This window comes from Cherax quadricarinatus, chromosome 27 (genome assembly GCF_038502225.1).
Source record: "Cherax quadricarinatus isolate ZL_2023a chromosome 27, ASM3850222v1, whole genome shotgun sequence".
In the NCBI taxonomy this organism is placed as follows: Eukaryota; Metazoa; Arthropoda; class Malacostraca; order Decapoda; family Parastacidae; genus Cherax; species Cherax quadricarinatus.
The window spans coordinates 18,105,175-18,126,018 of NC_091318.1; the positions used below are offsets into that span (position 1 = coordinate 18,105,175).

Sequence of the window (20,844 nt, forward strand, 5' to 3'; positions counted from 1 at the left end):
TTAACTCACTCCAAAATTTTTTCTTATTTTCATTAAAATTTCTTGACAGTGCCTCTCCCACTCTATCATCTGCTCTCCTTTTGCACTCTCTCACCACTCTCTTTACCTTTCTTTTACTCTCCATATACTCTGCTCTTCTTATAACACTTCTGCTTTGTAAAAACCTCTCATAAGCTACCTTTTTCTCTTTTATCACACCCTTTACTTCATCATTCCACCAATCACTCCTCTTTCCTCCTGCCCCCACCCTCCTATAACCACAAACTTCTGCCCCACATTCTAATACTGCATTTTTAAAACTATTCCAACCCTCTTCAACCCCCCCACTACTCATCTTTGCACTAGCCCACCTTTCTGCCAATAGTCGCTTATATCTCACCCGAACTTCCTCCTCCCTTAGTTTATACACTTTCACCTCCCTCTTACTTGTTGTTTCCACCTTCCTCTTTTCCCATCTACCTCTTACTCTAACTGTAGCTACAACTAAATAATGATCCGATATATCAGTTGCCCCTCTATAAACATGTACATCCTGGAGCCTACCCATCAACCTTTTATCCACCAATACATAATCTAATAAACTACTTTCATTACGTGCTACATCATACCTTGTATATTTATTTATCCTCTTTTTCATAAAATATGTATTACTTATATATATATATATATATATATATATATATATATATATATATATATATATTTTTTTTTTTTTTTTTTTTTTTTTTCAACAAGTCGGCCGTCTCCCACCGAGGCAGGGTGACCCAAAAAAAGAAAGAAAATCCCCAAAAAGAAAATACTTTCATCATCATTCAACACTTTCACCACACTCGCACATTATCACTGTTTTTGCAGAGGTGCTCAGAATACAACAGTCTAGAAGCATAAACATATAAAGATACACAACATATCCCTCCAAACTGCCAATATCCCAAACCCCTCCTTTAAAGTGCAGGCATTGTACTTCCCATTTCCAGGACTCAAGTCCGACTATATGAAAATAACCGGTTTCCCTGAATCCCTTCACTAAATATTACCCTGCTCACACTCCAACAGATCGTCAGGTCCCAAGTACCATTCGTCTCCATTCACTCCTATCTAACACGCTCACGCACGCTTGCTGGAAGTCCAAGCCCCTTACCCACAAAACCTCCTTTACCCCCTCTCTCCAACCCTTTCGAGGACGACCCCTACCCCGCCTTCCTTCCCCTATAGATTTATATGCTTTCCATGTCATTCTACTGTGATCCATTCTCTCTAAATGACCAAACCACCTCAACAACCCCTCTTCTGCCCTCTGACTAATACTTTTATTAACTCCACACCTTCTCCTAATTTCCACACTCCGAATTTTCTGCATAATATTTACACCACACATTGCCCTTAAACAGGACATCTCCGCTGCCTCCAACCGTCTCCTCGCTGCTGCATTTACCACCCAAGCTTCACACCCATATAAGAGTGTTGGTACTACTATACTTTCATACATTCCCTTCTTTGCCTCCATAGATAACGTTTTTTGACTCCACATATATATATATATATATATATATATATATATATATATATATATATATATATATATCAGTGGACCCCCGCATAGCGACCTTAATCCGTGCAAGAGGGCTGGCTGTTATGCGAAATGTTCGGTATGTGAATGAATTTTCCCCATAAGAAATAATGGAAATAAAATTAATCCGTGCAAGACACCCAAAAGTATGAAAAAAAAATTTTTTTACCACATGAAATGTTAATTTTAGTACACACAAACTGAAAAAGGCATGCACAATTACATGACACTTACTTTTATTGAAGATCTGGTGATGATTGATGGGATGGGAGGAGGGAAAAGAGAGTGTTAGTGTTTAGAAGGGGAATCCCCTTCCATTAAGACTTGAGGTGTCGAGTCCTTTTCTGGGGTTACTTCCCTTCTTCTTTTAATGCCACTAGGACCAGCTTCAGAGTCACTGGACTTCTTTCGCACAACATATCTGTCCATAGTGGCCTGTACCTCTCGTTCCTTTATGATTTGTCTAAAGTGGTTCACAACATTGTCATTGTAACAGTCACCAGCACGGCTTGCAATAGCTGTGTGAGGGTGATTTTCATCAAAAAAGGTTTGCACTTCAAGCCATTTTGCACACATTTCCTTAATCTTTGAAGTAGGCAATTCCTTCAATTTCTCTCTCCCCTCCTTTGAACCAGTTTCCCCAGGTCTGGCCTCTTGCTCTTGAAGTTGATCTATCAGCTCATCAGTGGTTAGTTCTTCATTGTCCTCCTCCACCAACTCTTCCACATCCTCCCCACTAACCTCCAACCCCAAGGACTTCCCCAATGCCACAATTGATTCCTCAACTGGTATACTCCTCTCAGGGTTAGCCTCAAACCCTTCAAAATCCCTTTTGTCTACACATTCTGGCCACAGTTTCTTCCAAGCAGAGTTCAAGGTCTTCTTAGTCACTCCCTCCCAAGCCTGACCTATAAGGTTTATACAATTGAGGATATTAAAGTGATCTCTCCAAAACTCTCTTAGAGTCAGTTGAGTTTTTGAGGTCACTACAAAGCACCTTTCAAACAGAGCTTTTGTGTACAGTTTTTTGAAGTTTGCAATAACCTGCTGGTCCATGGGCTGCAGGAGAGGAGTGGTATTAGGAGGCAAAAACTTCACCTTAATGAAGCTCATGTCCCCATAAAGTCGCTCTGCCACGTCTGTAGGATGACCAGGGGCATTGTCTAACACCAGGAGGCACTTAAGTTCTAATTTCTTTTCAGTTAGGTAATCTTTGACATTGGGGGCAAATGCATGGTGTAACCAGTTATAGAAAAAGTCCCTAGTGACCCATGCCTTACTGTTTGATCTCCACAGCACACACAAATTATCCTTGAGGACATTCTTTTGCCTGAACGCTCTGGGAGTTTCAGAGTGATACACTAATAAAGGCTTAACTTTGCAATCACCACTAGCATTGGGACACATCAACAAAGTAAGCCTGTCTTTCATAGGCTTATGTCCTGGGAGTGCCTTTTCCTCCTGAGTAATGTAGGTCCTGCTTGGCATTTTCTTCCAGAACAGGCCTGTTTCATCACAATTAAACACTTGTTCAGGTTTCAGTCCTTCAGTTTCTATGTACTCCTTGAATTCCTGCACATATTTTTCAGCCGCTTTGTGGTCCGAACTGGCAGCCTCACCATGCCGTATCACACTATGTATGCCACTACGCTTCTTAAATCTCTCAAACCAACCTTTGCTGGCCTTAAATTCACTCACATCATCACTAGTTGCAGGCCTTTTTTTAATTAAATCCTCATGCAACTTCCTAGCCTTTTCGCTTATGATCGCTTGAGAGACGCTATCTCCTGCTAGCTGTTTTTCATTTATCCACACCAATAAGAGTCTCTCAACATCTTCCATCACTTGCGATCTTTGTTTCGAAAACACAGTTAAACCTTTGGCAAGAACAGCTTCCTTGATTGCCTTTCTGTTGCCCACAATAGTAGAGATGGTTGATTTGGGTTTCTTGTACAACCTGACCAGGTCGGTGATACGCACTCCACTTTCATACTTATCAATGATCTCTTTCTTCATCTCTATTGGAATTCTAACCCTTATTGCTGTAGGGTTGGAACTAGAAGCTTTCTTGGGGCCCATGGTCACTTATTTTCCAGAAACAGCACCGAAAACACTGTAATAATACGAAATATTCCGATTGTATGCTTGAATGTTACCGCGGAGGCTGGCTGGTAAACAATGCCACCGGCGGAACATATGAGGCTGGCTCAGGCCGCACATTGGACGCGTCTCGGACGAAGGGCGCTGAGCGGGTTTTTGGGCGGTATGCGAGGCAAAATTTTAGCGATCAAAGCGTCCGGTATGCGGATTGTCCGTTATGCAAGGCGTCCGGTATGCGGGGGTCCACTATATATATACAGTGGACCCCCGGTTAACGATATTTTTTCACTCCAGAAGTATGTTCAGGTGCCAGTACTGACCGAATTTATTCCCATAAGGAATATTGTGAAGTAGATTAGTCCATTTCAGACCCCCAAACATACACGTACAAACGCACTTACTTAAATACACTTACATAATTGGTCGCATTCGGAGGTAATCGTTATGCGGGGGTCCACTGTATATATATATATATATATATATATATTTATATATATATATATATATATGTATATATATATATATATATATATATATATATATATATATATATTTTTTTTTTTTTTTTTCAACAAGTCGGCTGTCTCCCACCGAGGCAGGGTGACCCAAAAAAGAAAGAAAATTCCCCAAAAGAAAATACTTTCATCATCATTCAACACTTTCATCACACTCACACATTATCACTGTTTTTGCAGAGGTGCTCAGAATACAACAGTTTAAAAGCATATACGTATAAAGATACACAACATATCCCTCCAAACTGCCAATATCCCAAACCCCTCCTTTAAAGTGCAGGCATTGTACTTCCCATTTCCAGGACTCAAGTCCGACTATATGAAAATAACCGGTTTCCCTGAATCCCTTCACTAAATATTACCCTGCTCACACTCCAACAGATCATCAGGTTCCACGTATCATTCGTCTCCATTCACTCCTATCTAACACGCTCATGCACGCTTGCTGGAAGTCCAAGCCCCTTGTCCACAAAACCTCCTTTACCCCCTCTTTCCAACCCTTTCGAGGACGACCCCTACCCCTCCTTCCTTCCCCTATAGATTTATATGCTTTCCATGTCATTCTACTTTGATCCATTCTCTCTAAATGACCAAACCACCTCAACAACCCCTCTTCTGCCCTCTGACTAATGCTTTTATTAACTCCACACCTTCTCCTAATTTCCACACTCCGAATTTTCTGCATAATATTTACACCACACATTGCCCTTAGACAGGACATCTCCACTGCCTCCAACCGTCTCCTCGCTGCTGCATTTACCACCCAAACTTCACATCCATATAAGAGTGTTGGTACTACTATACTTTCATACATTCCCTTCTTTGCCTCCATAGATAACGTTTTTTGACTCCACATATACCTCAACACACCACTCACCTTTTTTCCCTGATCAATTCTATAATTAACCTCGTCCTTCATAAATCCATCCGCTGACACGTCAACTCCCAAGTATCTGAAAACATTCACTTCTTCCATACTCCTCCACCCCAATTTGATATCCAATTTTTCTTTATCTAAACCATTTGATACCCTCATCACCTTACTCTTTTCTATGTTCACTTTCAACTTTCTACCTTTACACACATTCTCAAACTCATCCACTAACCTTTGCAATTTTTCTTTAGAATCTCCCATAAGCACAGTATCATCAGCAAAAAGTAACTGTGTCAATTCCCATTTTGAATTTGATTCCCCATAATTTAACCCCACCCCTCTCCCGAACACCCTAGCATTTACTTCTTGTACAACCCCATCTATAAATATATTAAACAACCATAGTGACATTGCACATCCCTGTCTAAGACCTACTTTTACCGGGAAGTATTTTCCCTCTCTTCTACACACTCTAACCTGAGCCTCACTATCCTCATAAAAACTCTTAACAGCATTTAGTAACTTACCACCTATTCCATATACTTGCAACATCTGCCACATTGCTCCTCTATCCACACTATCATATGCCTTTTCTAAATCCATAAATGCAATAAAAACTTCCCTACCTTTATCTAAATACTGTTCACATATATGCTTCAATGTAAACACTTGATCTACACATCCCCTACCCACTCTGAAGCCTCGCTGCTCATCCGCAATCCTACATTCTGTCTTGCCTCTAATTCTTTCAATTATAACCCTACCGTATACTTTTCCTGGTATACTCAGTAAACTTATTCCTCTATAATTTTTACAATCTCTTTTGTCCCCTTTCCCTTTATATAAAGGGACTATACATGCTCTCCACCAATCCCTAGGTACCTTCCCCTCTTTCATACATTTATTAAACAAAAGTACCAACCACTCCAACACTATATCCCCCCCTGCTTTTAACATTTCTGTCATGATCCCATCAGTTCCAGCTGCTTTACCCCCTTTCATTCTACGTAATGCCTCACATACCTCCACCACACTTACATTCTGCTCTTCTTCACTCCTAAAAGATGGTATACCTCCCTGGCCAGTGCATGAAATTACCGCCTCCCTTTCTTCCTCAACATTTAAAAGTTCCTCAAAATATTCTCCCCATCTACCTAATACCTCCCTCTCCCCATCTACTACTCCCCTACTCTGTTTTTAATGGACAAATCCATACTTTCCCTAGGCTTTCTTAACTTGTTTAACTCACTCCAAATTTTTTTCTTATTTTCATTAAAATTTCTTGACAGTGCCTCTCCCACTCTTTCATCTGCTCTCCTTTTGCATTCTCTCACCACTCTCTTCACCTTTCTTTTACTCTCCATATACTCTGCTCTTCTTATAACACTTCTGCTTTGTAAAAACCTCTCGTAAGCTACCTTTTTCTCTTTTATCACACCCTTTACTTCATCATTCCACCAATCACTCCTCTTTCCTCCTGCCCCCACCCTCCTATAACCACAAACTTCTGCCCCACATTCTAATACTGCATTTTTAAAACTATTCCAACCCTCTTCAACCCCCCCACTACTCATCTTTGCACTAGCCCACCTTTCTGCCAATAGTCGCTTATATCTCACCCGAACTTCCTCCTCCCTTAGTTTATACACTTTCACCTCCCTCTTACTTGTTGTTGCCACCTTCCTCTTTTCCCATCTACCTCTTAGTCTAACTGTAGCTACAACTAAATAATGATCTGACATATCAGTTGCCCCTCTATAAACATGTACATCCTGGAGCCTACCCATCAACCTTTTATCCACCAATACATAATCTAACAAACTACTTTCATTACGTGCTACATCATACCTTGTATATTTATTTATCCTCTTTTTCATAAAATATGTATTACTTATTACCAAATTTCTTTCTACACATAGCTCAATTAAAGGCTCCCCATTTACATTTATATATATATATATATATATATATATATATATATATATATATATATATATATATATATATATATATATATATATATATATATATATATATAGTAGGTAGTAGGTTGGTAGACAGCAACCACCCAGGGAAGTACTACCGTCCTGCCAGATGACTGTGAAACAGAAACCTGTAACTGTTTTGCATGATGGTAGGATTGCTGGTTTCTTTTTCTGTCTCATAAACACGTTAGATAACAGGGATATCTTGCTACTCCTACTTACACTTTGGTCACACTTCACAGACACGCACATGCATATATATATACATACATCTAGGTTTTTCTCCTTTTTCTAAATAGCTCTTGTTCTTTTTTATTTCTTCTATTGTCCATGGGGAAGTGGAAAAGAATCTTTCCTCCGTAAGCCATGCGTGTCGTATGAGGCGACTAAAATGCCGGGAGCAATGGGCTAGTAACCCCTTCTCCTGTATACATTTACTAAAAAAGAGAAGAAGAAAAACTTTATAAAACTGGGATGCTTAAATGTGCGTGGATGTAGTGTGGATGACAAGAAACAGATGATTGCTGATGTTATGAATGAAAAGAAGTTGGATGTCCTGGCTCTAAGCGAAACAAAGCTGAAGGGGGTAGGAGAGTTTCAGTGGGGGGAAATAAATGGGATTAAATCTGGAGTATCTGAGAGAGTTAGAGCAAAGGAAGGGGTATCAGTAATGTTAAATGATCAGTTATGGAAGGAGAAAAGAGAATATGAATGTGTAAATTCAAGAATTATGTGGATTAAAGTAAAGGTTGGATGCGAGAAGTGGGTCATAATAAGCGTGTATGCACCTGGAGAAGAGAGGAATGCAGAGGAGAGAGAGAGATTTTGGGAGATGTTAAGTGAATGTATAGGAGCCTTTGAACCAAGTGAGAGAGTAATTGTGGTAGGGGACCTGAATGCTAAAGTAGGCGAAACTTTTAGAGAGGGTGTGGTAGGTAAGTTTGGGGTGCCAGGTGTAAATGATAATGGGAGCCCTTTGATTGAACTTTGTATAGAAAGGGGTTTAGTTATAGGTAATACATATTTTAAGAAAAAGAGGATAAATAAGTATACACGATATGATGTAGGGCGAAATGACAGTAGTTTGTTGGATTATGTATTGGTAGATAAAAGACTGTTGAGTAGACTTCAGGATGTACATGTTTATAGAGGGGCCACAGATATATCAGATCACTTTCTAGTTGTAGCTACACTGAGAGTAAAAGGTAGATGGGATACAAGGAGAATAGAAGCATCAGGGAAGAGAGAGGTGAAGGTTTATAAACTAAAAGAGGAGGCAGTTAGGGTAAGATATAAACAGCTATTGGAGGATAGATGGGCTAATGAGAGCATAGGCAATGGGGTCGAAGAGGTATGGGGTAGGTTTAAAAATGTAGTGTTAGAGTGTTCAGCAGAAGTTTGTGGTTACAGGAAAGTGGGTGCAGGAGGGAAGAGGAGCGATTGGTGGAATGATGATGTAAAGAGAGTAGTAAGGGAGAAAAAGTTAGCATATGAGAAGTTTTTACAAAGTAGAAGTGATGCAAGGAGGGAAGAGTATATGGAGAAAAAGAGAGAGGTTAAGAGAGTGGTGAAGCAATGTAAAAAGAGAGCAAATGAGAGAGTGGGTGAGATGTTATCAACAAATTTTGTTGAAAATAAGAAAAAGTTTTGGAGTGAGATTAACAAGTTAAGAAAGCCTAGAGAACAAATGGATTTGTCAGTTAAAAATAGGAGAGGAGAGTTATTAAATGGAGAGTTAGAGGTATTGGGAAGATGGAGGGAATATTTTGAGGAATTGTTAAATGTTGATGAAGATAGGGAAGCTGTGATTTCGTGTATAGGGCAAGGAGGAATAACATCTTGTAGGAGTGAGGAAGAGCCAGTAGTGAGTGTGGGGGAAGTTCGTGAGGCAGTAGGTAAAATGAAAGGGGGTAAGGCAGCCGGGATTGATGGGATAAAGATAGAAATGTTAAAAGCAGGTGGGGATATAGTTTTGGAGTGGTTGGTGCAATTATTTAATAAATGTATGGAAGAGGGTAAGGTACCTAGGGATTGGCAGAGAGCATGCATAGTTCCTTTGTATAAAGGCAAAGGGGATAAAAGAGAGTGCAAAAATTATAGGGGGATAAGTCTGTTGAGTGTACCTGGTAAAGTGTATGGTAGAGTTATAATTGAAAGAATTAAGAGTAAGACGGAGAATAGGATAGCAGATGAACAAGGAGGCTTTAGGAAAGGTAGGGGGTGTGTGGACCAGGTGTTTACAGTGAAACATATAAGTGAACAGTATTTAGATAAGGCTAAAGAGGTCTTTGTGGCATTTATGGATTTGGAAAAGGCGTATGACAGGGTGGATAGGGGGGCAATGTGGCAGATGTTGCAAGTGTATGGTGTAGGAGGTAGGTTACTGAAAGCAGTGAAGAGTTTTTACGAGGATAGTGAGGCTCAGGTTAGAGTATGTAGGAAAGAGGGAAATTTTTTCCCAGTAAAAGTAGGCCTTAGACAAGGATGTGTGATGTCACCGTGGTTGTTTAATATATTTATAGATGGGGTTGTAAGAGAAGTAAATGCGAGGGTCTTGGCAAGAGGCGTGGAGTTAAAAGATAAAGAATCACACACAAAGTGGGAGTTGTCACAGCTGCTCTTTGCTGATGACACTGTGCTCTTGGGAGATTCTGAAGAGAAGCTGCAGAGATTGGTGGATGAATTTGGTAGGGTGTGCAAAAGAAGAAAATTAAAGGTGAATACAGGAAAGAGTAAGGTTATGAGGATAACAAAAAGATTAGGTGATGAAAGATTGAATATCAGATTGGAGGGAGAGAGTATGGAGGAGGTGAACGTATTCAGATATTTGGGAGTGGACGTGTCAGCGGATGGGTCTATGAAAGATGAGGTGAATCATAGAATTGATGAGGGAAAAAGAGTGAGTGGTGCACTTAGGAGTCTGTGGAGACAAAGAACTTTGTCCTTGGAGGCAAAGAGGGGAATGTATGAGAGTATAGTTTTACCAATGCTCTTATATGGGTGTGAAGCGTGGGTGATGAATGTTGCAGCGAGGAGAAGGCTGGAGGCAGTGGAGATGTCATGTCTGAGGGCAATGTGTGGTGTGAATATAATGCAGAGAATTCGTAGTTTGGAAGTTAGGAGGAGGTGCGGGATTACCAAAACTGTTGTCCAGAGGGCTGAGGAAGGGTTGTTGAGGTGGTTCGGACATGTAGAGAGAATGGAGCGAAACAGAATGACTTCAAGAGTGTATCAGTCTGTAGTGGAAGGAAGGCGGGGTAGGGGTCGGCCTAGGAAAGGTTGGAGGGAGGGGGTAAAGGAGGTTTTGTGTGCGAGGGGCTTGGACTTCCAGCAGGCATGCGTGAGCGTGTTTGATAGGAGTGAATGGAGACAAATGGTTTTTAATACTTGACGTGCTGTTGGAGTGTGAGCAAAGTAACATTTATGAAGGGATTCAGGGAAACCGGCAGGCCGGACTTGAGTCCTGGAGATGGGAAGTACAGTGCCTGCACTCTGAAGGAGGGGTGTTAATGTTGCAGTTTAAAAACTGTAGTGTAAAGCACCCTTCTGGCAAGACAGTGATGGAGTGAATGATGGTGAAAGTTTTTCTTTTTCGGGCCACCCTGCCTTGGTGGGAATCGGCCAGTGTGATAATAAAAAAAATAATAATAATAATATATATATATATATATATATATATATATATATATATATACAGTGGACCCCCGCATAGCGAACGCCTTGCATAGCGAACAATCCGCATAGCGGACGCTTTGTTCGCTAAAATTTTGCCCCGCATAGTGGACAAAAACCCGCTCAGCGGCCTTCGTCCGAGACGCGTCCAATGTGCGCCCTCAGCCAGCCTCACATGTGCCGCCCGTCCCATTGTTTACCAGCCAGCCTCCGCGGTAACATTCAAGCATACACTCGGAATATTTCGTATTATTACAGTGTTTTCGGTGCTGTTTCTGGAAAATAAGTGACCATGGGCCCCAAGAAAGCTTCTAGTGCCAACCCTACACCTCAAAGGGTAAGAATACCCATTGAAATGAAGAAAGAGATCATTGATAAGTATGAAAGTGGAGTACGTATCACCGACCTGGTCAGGTTGTACAAGAAACCAAAATCAACCATCTCTTCTATTGTGGGCAAGAAAACGGCAATCAAGGAAGCTGTTCTTGCCAAAGGTTTAACTGTGTTTTCGAAACAAAGATCGCAAGTGATGGAAGATGTTGAGAGACTGTTATTGGTGTGGATAAATGAAAAACAGCTAGCAGGAGATAGCGTCTCTCAAGCGATCATATGTGAAAAGGCTAGGAAGTTGCATGACGATTTAATTAAAAAAATGCCTGCAACTAGTGATGATGTGAGTGAATTTAAGGCCAGCAAAGGTTGGTTTGAGAGATTTAAGAAGCGTAGTGGCATCCATAGTGTGATACGGCATGGTGAGGCTGCCAGTTCGGACCACAAAGCGGCTGAAAAATATGTGCATGAATTCAAGGAGTACATAGAAACTGAAGGACTGGAACCTGAACAAGTGTTTAATTGTGATGAAACAGGCCTGTTCTGGAAGAAAATGCCAAGCAGGACCTACATTACTCAGGAGGAAAAGGCACTCCCAGGACATAAGCCTATGAAAGACAGGCTTACTTTGTTGATGTGTGCCAATGCTAGTGGTGATTGCAAAGTTAAGCCTTTATTAGTGTATCACTCTGAAACTCCCAGAGCGTTCAGGCAAAAGAATGTCCTCAAGGATAATTTGTGTGTGCTGTGGAGGGCAAACAGTAAGGCATGGGTCACTAGGGAATTTTTCTATAACTGGTTACACCATGCATTTGCCCCCAATGTGAAAGATTACCTAACTGAAAAGAAATTAGACCTTAAGTGCCTCCTGGTGTTAGACAATGCCCCTGGTCATCCTACAGACGTGGCAGAGCGACTTTATGGGGACATGAGCTTCATTAAGGTGAAGTTTTTGCCTCCTAATACCACTCCTCTCCTGCAGCCCATGGACCAGCAGGTCATTTCCAACTTCAAGAAACTGTACACAAAAGCTCTGTTTCAAAAGTGCTTTGAAGTGACCACAGACACTCGATTGACTCTAAAAGAGTTTTGGAAGGATCACTTTAATATCCTCAATTGTGTAAACCTTATAGGTAAGGCTTGGGAGGGAGTGACTAAGAGAACCTTGAACTCTGCTTGGAAGAAACTGTGGCCAGAATGTGTAGACAAAAGGGATTTTGAAGGGTTTGAGGCTAACCCTGAGAGGAGTAGTATACCAGTTGAGGAATCAATTGTGGAATTGGGGAAGTCCTTGGGGTTGGAGGTTAGTGGGGAGGATGTGGAAGAGTTGGTGGAGGAGGACAATGAAGAACTAACCACTGATGAGCTGATAGATCAACTTCAAGAGCAAGAGGCCAGACCTGGGGAAACTGGTTCAAAGGAGGGGAGAGAGAAATTGAAGGAATTGCCTACTTCAAAGATTAAGGAAATGTGTGCAAAATGGCTTGAAGTGCAAACCTTTTTTGATGAAAATCACCCTCACACAGCTATTGCAAGCCGTGCTGGTGACTGTTACAATGACACTGTTGTGAACCACTTTAGACAAATCATAAAGGAACGAGAGGTACAGGCCACTATGAACAGATATGTTGTGCGAAAGAAGTCCAGTGACTCTGAAGCTGGTCCTAGTGGCATTAAAAGAAGAAGGGAAGTAACCCCAGAAAAGGACTTGCTACCTCAAGTCCTAATGGAAGGGGATTCCCCTTCTAAACACTAACACTCTCTCTCCCCTCCTCCCATCCCATCAATCATCACCAGATCTTCAATAAAAGTAAGTGTCATGTAATTGTGCATGCCTTTTTCAGTTTGTGTGTACTAAAATTAACATTTTTTTGTGGTAAAAAAATTTTTTTTTCATACTTTTGGGTGTCTTGCACGGATTAATTTTATTTCCATTATTTCTTATGGGGAAAATTCATTCGCATAGCGAACATTTCGCATAACGGCCAGCCCTCTTGCACGGATTAAGTTCGCTATGCGGGGGTCCACTGTATATATATATATATATATATATATATATATATATATATATATATATATATAAATATATATATATATATATATATATATATATTACTAAATGTAAAAGGAGAAACTTTCTTTTTCCTTTTAGGCCACCCCGCCTCGGTGGGATACGGCCGGTGTGTTGAAAGAAAGAAAGAAAATAATATAATAATATATAATATAATAATATGTAATAGTACAATAATAATTATAATAATAATAGTACATGTATGTACGTACTGCGTATAATTTAGTTTGACAACACCACCACCAGACAGCAAACAATGGTCACCAGTGCACATGTGCTTATGGAGTTACCCTTGCGGTGCAAGGAATTGTTGTGATTTCCTTACGTTTTGTGCAGTTAATTCGCCAGATTTCTTTCTTCTGATCATGAGTTCCAAGAAAGCAAGTGGAATGGACAGTGCCGAGAAGAAAAAGAGTTTGATTTGCATGGAATTAAAGCAAGAAATAATTAATAAGCACAGACTAGGTACAAGGGTTGAGGACTTAGCGAGTTGAGTACAAGCGTAGCCCCTCTACTATATGTACAATACTAAAGCAGAAGGAGTCTATAAAGGCTGTAGTGCCAGCAAAGGGCATTACAGTAATTTCTAAGCAGTGGACCTCTGTCAATGAAAAGATGGAAAAGCTGCTGTTGATATGGTTGACAGAGATACAGCTCACAGGAGATACGTAGCGTGGTGAGATAAATATAAAAATTGTACATAACAGTTCTTAAGATTATTATTATTATTATAATCAAGGGGGAAGTGGTAAACCCATAGGATTATACAGCGCCTGGGGGGAGAAGGTATTCAGGCTTAATTCGGGGAACTGGAGCACAGAGCCAGTTCCCTAAATCAAGAGCCCCACACCATCATCAAGGAGCCTTCCTTGAGGGGCAGTTCTTAAGAAAAGTGTGAACTGACAGGATATGCCACTGTGCATTTCTTCTCCAAGGTATGTAAATGCCGTATGTACACCAGATCTAATTCAGTTAGCCTCACAAATCCCGTTTTCTCTTATAACACCTCTGATGTTTTCATAGTGAGAATGCGCGACCACTCCTGATAGCAATCCTCTTCCCTCCGCCGTCCATGTAATGACATATTTTATTCATTCTAGAGTGTATATCAGGTTTCTATGTTATTTATATTGTTTATTATGTCATATTAGATGAATTGTGACAGATAAATAAGCCATAGAGTTGATATTAGAGTTATTTTGTCATGCCTCCCGAGAGCAGGAATTCAGCTAGAACGAATTAATTGCATTTCAATTAATTTAAATGAGGAAAATTGACCCAACATATGAACAAATCAGGATACGAACAAGTCCACGGAACGGATTAAATTCATAACCCGAGGTTCCACTGTACTAGGTCAAAGGTAAAATGTTCCCATCATGTATTACATGGAGCAGGATTTTTTTTTCATTGTTCATACTACTGCACAGACACATTATCTCATGTCTAGGCCAAACTTAAAGGGAGCTGTGACTTATGCATAGCTCGATGGAAGTGAAACTGATCCCATTGAGGTAGATCACTGTGATTGATGATTGACAGTCTCATATTTTGCCATCACTATTTGAAAATAAATTACAACATTTTCTTATTTATACGAACATGCTCCATAGAAACAGATCTGTGAGTACATGGAAATAAGGAAGTCATGTACTGTATTTTCCCTCAGAATTTTCTTAACCATAATTCTCAATAAATTTTCAGCCAGATTAGAGGAGCAGCTTATATTAATTATAGTACGTCCTCACTTAGTGCTGTTCTTAGGTTCTTGGAAACTACGACTTTAACTGAAACGACATATAATAAATGCAATTTTACCATAGGCTAACTGATATAAACATCAGGAGTGCACAGTGCACCTTTAGCACTCTCTGCAACAGGGTTAAATCAAGGAATAAATGTTTGCAAAGTGAAAATTGTAAGGAGCATCTCCGTCCACCACACATTTCAAAAACAAACATGCAAACACCACACAGACAGTGACCCTGACCAGAAATAATTCTTTTTTTCCATCATGAGCACTTACTGTATATTATTGATCCAATTATCACTGAATAATTCAAATGTTTTATATAGGAGTCTATTTTTTTGTGGTTTTGTATTAAACAATTCCAGGTGAACGACATGGTAGCTTGTCTAGTAAGGGGTAGTGAAGGAGAGGACAACTGGATCCTGGCAGAAGTTGTTAGCTACAACACTACCACAAACAAGTACGAGGTTGATGACATTGATGAAGAACAGAAGGAACGTCATACCCTGAGTCGTCGTAGAGTTTATCCTCTCCCACTGATGAGAGCCAACCCAGAAGTAAATCCAGAAGCTTTGTACCCTAAAGGTTCTATTGGTAAGTTTTCATGTAGCATTTGGGTACACACTGAAATATATCTTATAGACAGCAACTGCCCAGGGAGGTACTACTGTCTTGCCAAGTGAGTGTAAAACAGAAGCCTATACTTGTTTTACATGATGGTAAGATTGCTGGTGTCTTTTCTCTGTCTCATAAACATGCAAAATTTCAGGTACGTCTTGCTGCTGCTACTTACACTTAGGTAACACTGCACATGCATAGACAGGTATATATATACATATGCCCCTCTGGGTTATGTTCTATTTTCTTACTGGTTCTTGTTTTTGTTTATTTCCTCTTATCTCCATGGGAAAGTGGAACAGAATTCTTCCTCTGTGAGCTATGCGTGTCGTAAGAGGCGACTAAAATGCCGGAGCAAAGGGCTAGTAACCCTTTCTCTTGAATAAATTACTAAACTAAAAAGAGAAACTTTTGTTTTTCCTTTTGGGCCACCCTGCTTTGGTGGGATATGGCTGGTTTGTTGAAAGAAGATTGATAATGTGCTATATAGAGCTATATTAATATAAAAGATCCTGCCTGATAAACTATTAACAGATCTGCATCAAATATTTTTCAAGGATAGTAAACCCTCGGTTTAAGGGACTTGGATTTAATGGATTTTGGAATTATGGGACAAAATCTGGTGGGCCACTTGATTTGGAAACAACAGACAGTTCATTGGTTACATGATTGTCAGTTACTGTTCTTATCATGGCAAAATAAACTCACTCCCCCTCTTCCATTAGTTCATTAAACCTTGAGTTTACTATGTAGTTAATTAAGGATATAAATTTACTTCCTTGTAGGAGTGAGGAAGAGCCAGTTGTGAGTGTGGGGGAAGTTCGTCAGGCAGTAGGTAAAATGAAAGGGGGTAAGGCAGCCGGGATTGATGGAATAAAGATAGAAATGTTAAAAGCAGGTGAGGATATAGTTTTGGAGTGGTTGGTGCAATTATTTAATAAATGTATGGAAGAGGGTAAGGTACCAAGGGATTGGCAGAAAGCATGCATAGTTCCTTTGTATAAAGGCAAAGGGGACAAAAGAGAGTGCAAAAATTATAGGGGGATAAGTCTGTTGAGTATACCTGGTAAAGTGTATGGTAGAGTTATTATTGAAAGAATTAAGAGTAAGACGGAGAATAGGATAGCAGATGAACAAGGAGGCTTTAGGAAAGGTAGGGGGTGTGTGGACCAGGTGTTTACAGTGAAACATATAAGTGAACAGTATTTAGATAAGGCTAAAGAGGTCTTTGTGGCATTTATGGATTTGGAAAAGGCATATGACAGGGTGGATAGGGGGGCAATGTGGCAGATGTTGCAGGTGTATGGTGTAGGAGGTAGGTTACTGAAAGCAGTGAAGAGTTTTTACGAGGATAGTGAGGCTCAAGTTAGAGTATGTAGGAAAGAGGGAAATTATTTCCCAGTAAAAGTAGGCCTTAGACAAGGATGTGTGATGTCACCATGGTTGTTTAATATATTTATAGATGGGGTTGTAAGAGAAGTAAATGCGAGGGTCTTGGCAAAAGCCGTGGAGTTAAAAGATAAAGAATCACACATAAAGTGGGAGTTGTCACAGTTTCTCTTTGCTGATGACACTGTGCTCTTGGGAGATTCTGAAGAGAAGTTGCAGAGATTGGTGGATGAATTTGGTAGGGTGTGCAAAAGAAGAAAATTAAAAGTGAATACAGGAAAGAGTAAGGTTATGAGGATAACAAAAAGATTAGGTGATGAAAGATTGGATATCAGATTGGAGGGAGAGAGTATGGAGGAGGTGAATGTATTCAGATATTTGGGAGTGGACGTGTCAGCAGATGGGTCTATGAAAGATGAGGTGAATCATAGAATTGATGAGGGGAAAAGGGTGAGTGGTGCACTTAGGAGTCTGTGGAGACAAAGAACTTTGTCCTTGGAGGCAAAGAGGGGAATGTATGAGAGTATAGTTTTACCAACGCTCTTATATGGGTGTGAAGCACGGGTGATGAATGTTGCAGCGAGGAGAAGGCTGGAGGCAGTGGAGATGTCATGTCTGAGGGCAATGTGTGGTGTGAATATAATGCAGAGAATTCATAGTTTGGAAGTTAGGAGGAGGTGCGGGATTACCAAAACTTGTCCAGAGGGCTGAGGAAGGGTTGTTGAGGTGGTTCGGACATGTAGAGAGAATGGAGCGAAACAGAGTGACTTCAAGAGTGTATCAGTCTGTAGTGGAAGGAAGGCGAGGTAGGGGTCGGCCTAGGTAAGGTTGGAGGGAGGGGGTAAAGGAGGTTTTGTGTGCGAGGGGCTTGGACTTCCAGCAGGCATGCGTGAGCGTGTTTGATAGGAGTGAATGGAGACAAATGGTTTTTAATACTTGACGTGCTGTTGGAGTGTGAGCAAAGTAACATTTATGAAGGGGTTCAGGGAAACCGGCAGGCCGGACTTGAGTCCTGGAGATGGGAAGTACAGTGCCCGCACTCTGAAGGAGGGGTGTTAATGTTGCAGTTTAAAAACTGTAGTGTAAAGCACCCTTCTGGCAAGACAGTGATGGAGTGAATGATGGTGAAAGTTTTTCTTTTTCGGGCCACCCTGCCTTGGTGGGAATCGGCCAGTGTGATAATAAATAAAAATAAATAAATTTACTTTAATTATTATTGTTATTATTACTATAAATTATTTAGAAAATCTTAAAGTTGTTATGGCAACTACATAATGTTTGCAAATATTATTCACAGTTATACTTAAACATTACATAACAGGATTATTGCTGAAAACTAACAGTATAAAAATGTTCTTCCTTAGTTATGGCTCTGTATCCCCAAACCACTTGCTTCTACAAGGCAGTCATCAATCGGCTGCCCACATTAACAACAGAAGAATATGAAGTGCTGTTTGAGGACCCTACTTATGCAGATGGTTTCTCTCCACCATTGATGGTTGCACAGAGATATGTTATACAGATTAAGGAAGTCAGTAAGAAGAAATGAATTTGTGATATCAGAAATGCTGTAATAAAATCTTAAACATATAAAATTAATTTGTTTTCAACATTTAGCATAAAGAACAACAACAGTTTTACTGTAGTTAAGGAAAATATTATCTGAGAAATATTACAGTACAGGCATTAACAGCAACATCCAAATTAATGTATGTGTACACTAAATTTGTTGTGAGAAAAAAAAAAATTGCCCTGAATAAAATATTCTTGAATGTGTTGTATCCAATTTAACCCTAATGTCTCACTAGTATCATGCACTATTTATTCATTGCTTTTACTATGGCTAGAGATGATCTAACATTGGTTACCCAATCATAAACTATAGACACAAAACAATGTGATGTTCACTCCTTTGCTGCCCTTAATTCAGACTCTGTCTCTTTGCTACATCATCTGTAACTCCTGTTCCCAACTTTTCTCTTTGCTTTTGTCCTCTCCTAATACCTTTGCCATGTGGCACTGTATGAATTTTATGGACTTAGCACCTTCCCATGAATGAATATAATGATACTTATGGTGTCATATTTGGAGACAACACAAGTATATGTAAGTTAAGTGAAATATTCTCTATACAGTAGTACAGGTCAGCCATCAGTAATCTGGCTCCATCGGTAGTCCAGCACTAATTTCGGCTAGCCTAATTTTAAATTTCCGGGGTCGCCACCGCCAATCTGCCGCTACTGTTTGGTGGTGCTACTTGCTGCATAAGTCAGTCCAATTTGTTTTTCTCCATTTATTATTATAACCTGCTCACTTCTGGCCATGGTTCCAACAAATAAAGCAAATGCTTCTCGTTGTGTAAAGCACATACACAATACTTTGTCCATAAAAGATAAGGTGGCTCTGAAGCCACTGTCGGTCGCCATGAGCTCAGCTCACTCAGATAAGCTGTGACCAGTAAATTTGGATCTACATATGAGAGAGTAGGTCTGTGGGGTAAGTGTGCACTATATAAAAAAAATCCTGCAGCACGCGGTGCATGAGAAAAAAACTGCGACAGTGTTTTTGGTGCAAAACAGCGACTCTGCATTGTATTTTCATATGGTTTTTATGTTGTATTCTCATTTTTTTGGTCTCATTTGATAGAATGAAAGATATATTACAGAAACAGATATGATTTTGATTGGTTTTAAGACAGAAAGTACCTTGAAATTGAGCTCTGGTTTTAAGACAGAAAGTACCTTGAAATTGAGCTCAAAGTAGCAGAAATGTTTGATTTTGCTGGTGTTCAAGAGTAAACAAATGACATCACCATCCAATATGTGTCCAACTGGCCAGTCTATTATGTATTATTTATATAATTATTACAAAAATGCAGTAGTCTGCATAACAGTAAACCTTCTGTTTTTTGTGTGAATAAAAATTCAAAATGGGAAGCAGGTATAATATAAGAGGGGCCTGGAGACATGACTAATGAACAGAGAAAATGTTATTTTAGTGCCAGGAATGTCTGCATTGTTTATTCCAGACCCTATTTTGAAATTAGCATCTCTTGAAATTTGTGTGAAATTGGCCAAATTACTGATTTCTGACCACTTTATTGGGTAGTTGAAATAGGTAAATGGGCGGTTTCTTTTACTCAGTTGACAGAATAAAAGAAATACTAGTAATGTAGCTATGAGTTTGGTAGACTGGAACAATGGAATGGACCCAAAATAGGGCTTAAATTTTGCAAAATCGCCGGTTCGTAAATATCGCTGTTGGGTTGTGTACTCTAAGCTAACTGCTCTGTAATCTGGCAGGTCCTGATGATGCTGGATTAGTGATGGTCAATCTGTACCTCAGTACTTGAACTTAATTCGTTCAGAAGGCTGTTTGAGTGCTGATCTGTTCGAGTATTGAATGAATTTTTCCCAACCAATTTTCTTTTTGGTTGGCTGTTATCAATAGTCTTCTTAGGTCCCATGGTGACTTACTTATACAAAAATAATAAATAAAAAATCCCAAAAATGCAAAGAAACACAAAATAGTTTACAGTGCAGTTCTGGCAGGTCGTGTTTGTTTGGTCGAGTGCTGAGCAAATTGTCTACTATCGATCGATTTTTTTTACCGAACAAAGCATTCGAATACCGAATTGTTTGAGTAGGGGGCTGTTCGACCCTGGTTCCCCTGTATTTTGCAAATGTTGTGTTATCAAGCTCTGTAATGGAACATGATAGCATGAACCATTCTGACATCCTTTGCTGTCTCTACAAGGGAGATACCTGACTACTGAGATAGATGAGTATGGTCATTCAGATGTCATCACCCATTTACCATCAACAAAATGTGTCCATCTTCAAGTATCCTTATCATCTTCACCTCCATAGTTAAACAAGAGGTAAACTGTAAACAGTACACTTAGTAAATAAAACATGGTGCATTTAATATTTGAATATTGATACTTTGCTTAATCTTTATCCATATTGAA

At 39.9% G+C, this 20,844-nt stretch overlaps 1 protein-coding gene across 4 annotated transcripts in view; it reads left to right on the forward strand.

The window, feature by feature from the left end:
- Sgf29 (SAGA-associated factor 29) overlaps nt 1-18,646 on the forward strand; it is a 57,848-nt gene extending 39,202 nt beyond the window's left edge. For all 4 annotated transcript variants that reach the window (XM_053780070.2, XM_053780069.2, XM_053780071.2 and 1 more), the window contains 2 exons: nt 15,233-15,461; nt 18,239-18,646. In XM_053780070.2, coding sequence (XP_053636045.1) covers nt 15,233-15,461; nt 18,239-18,423 — 414 coding nt within the window. In that variant the 3' untranslated portion in view covers nt 18,424-18,646. The remainder of the gene's footprint in view (nt 1-15,232; nt 15,462-18,238) is intronic.
- Nucleotides 18,647-20,844: the final 2,198 nt, after the last annotated feature.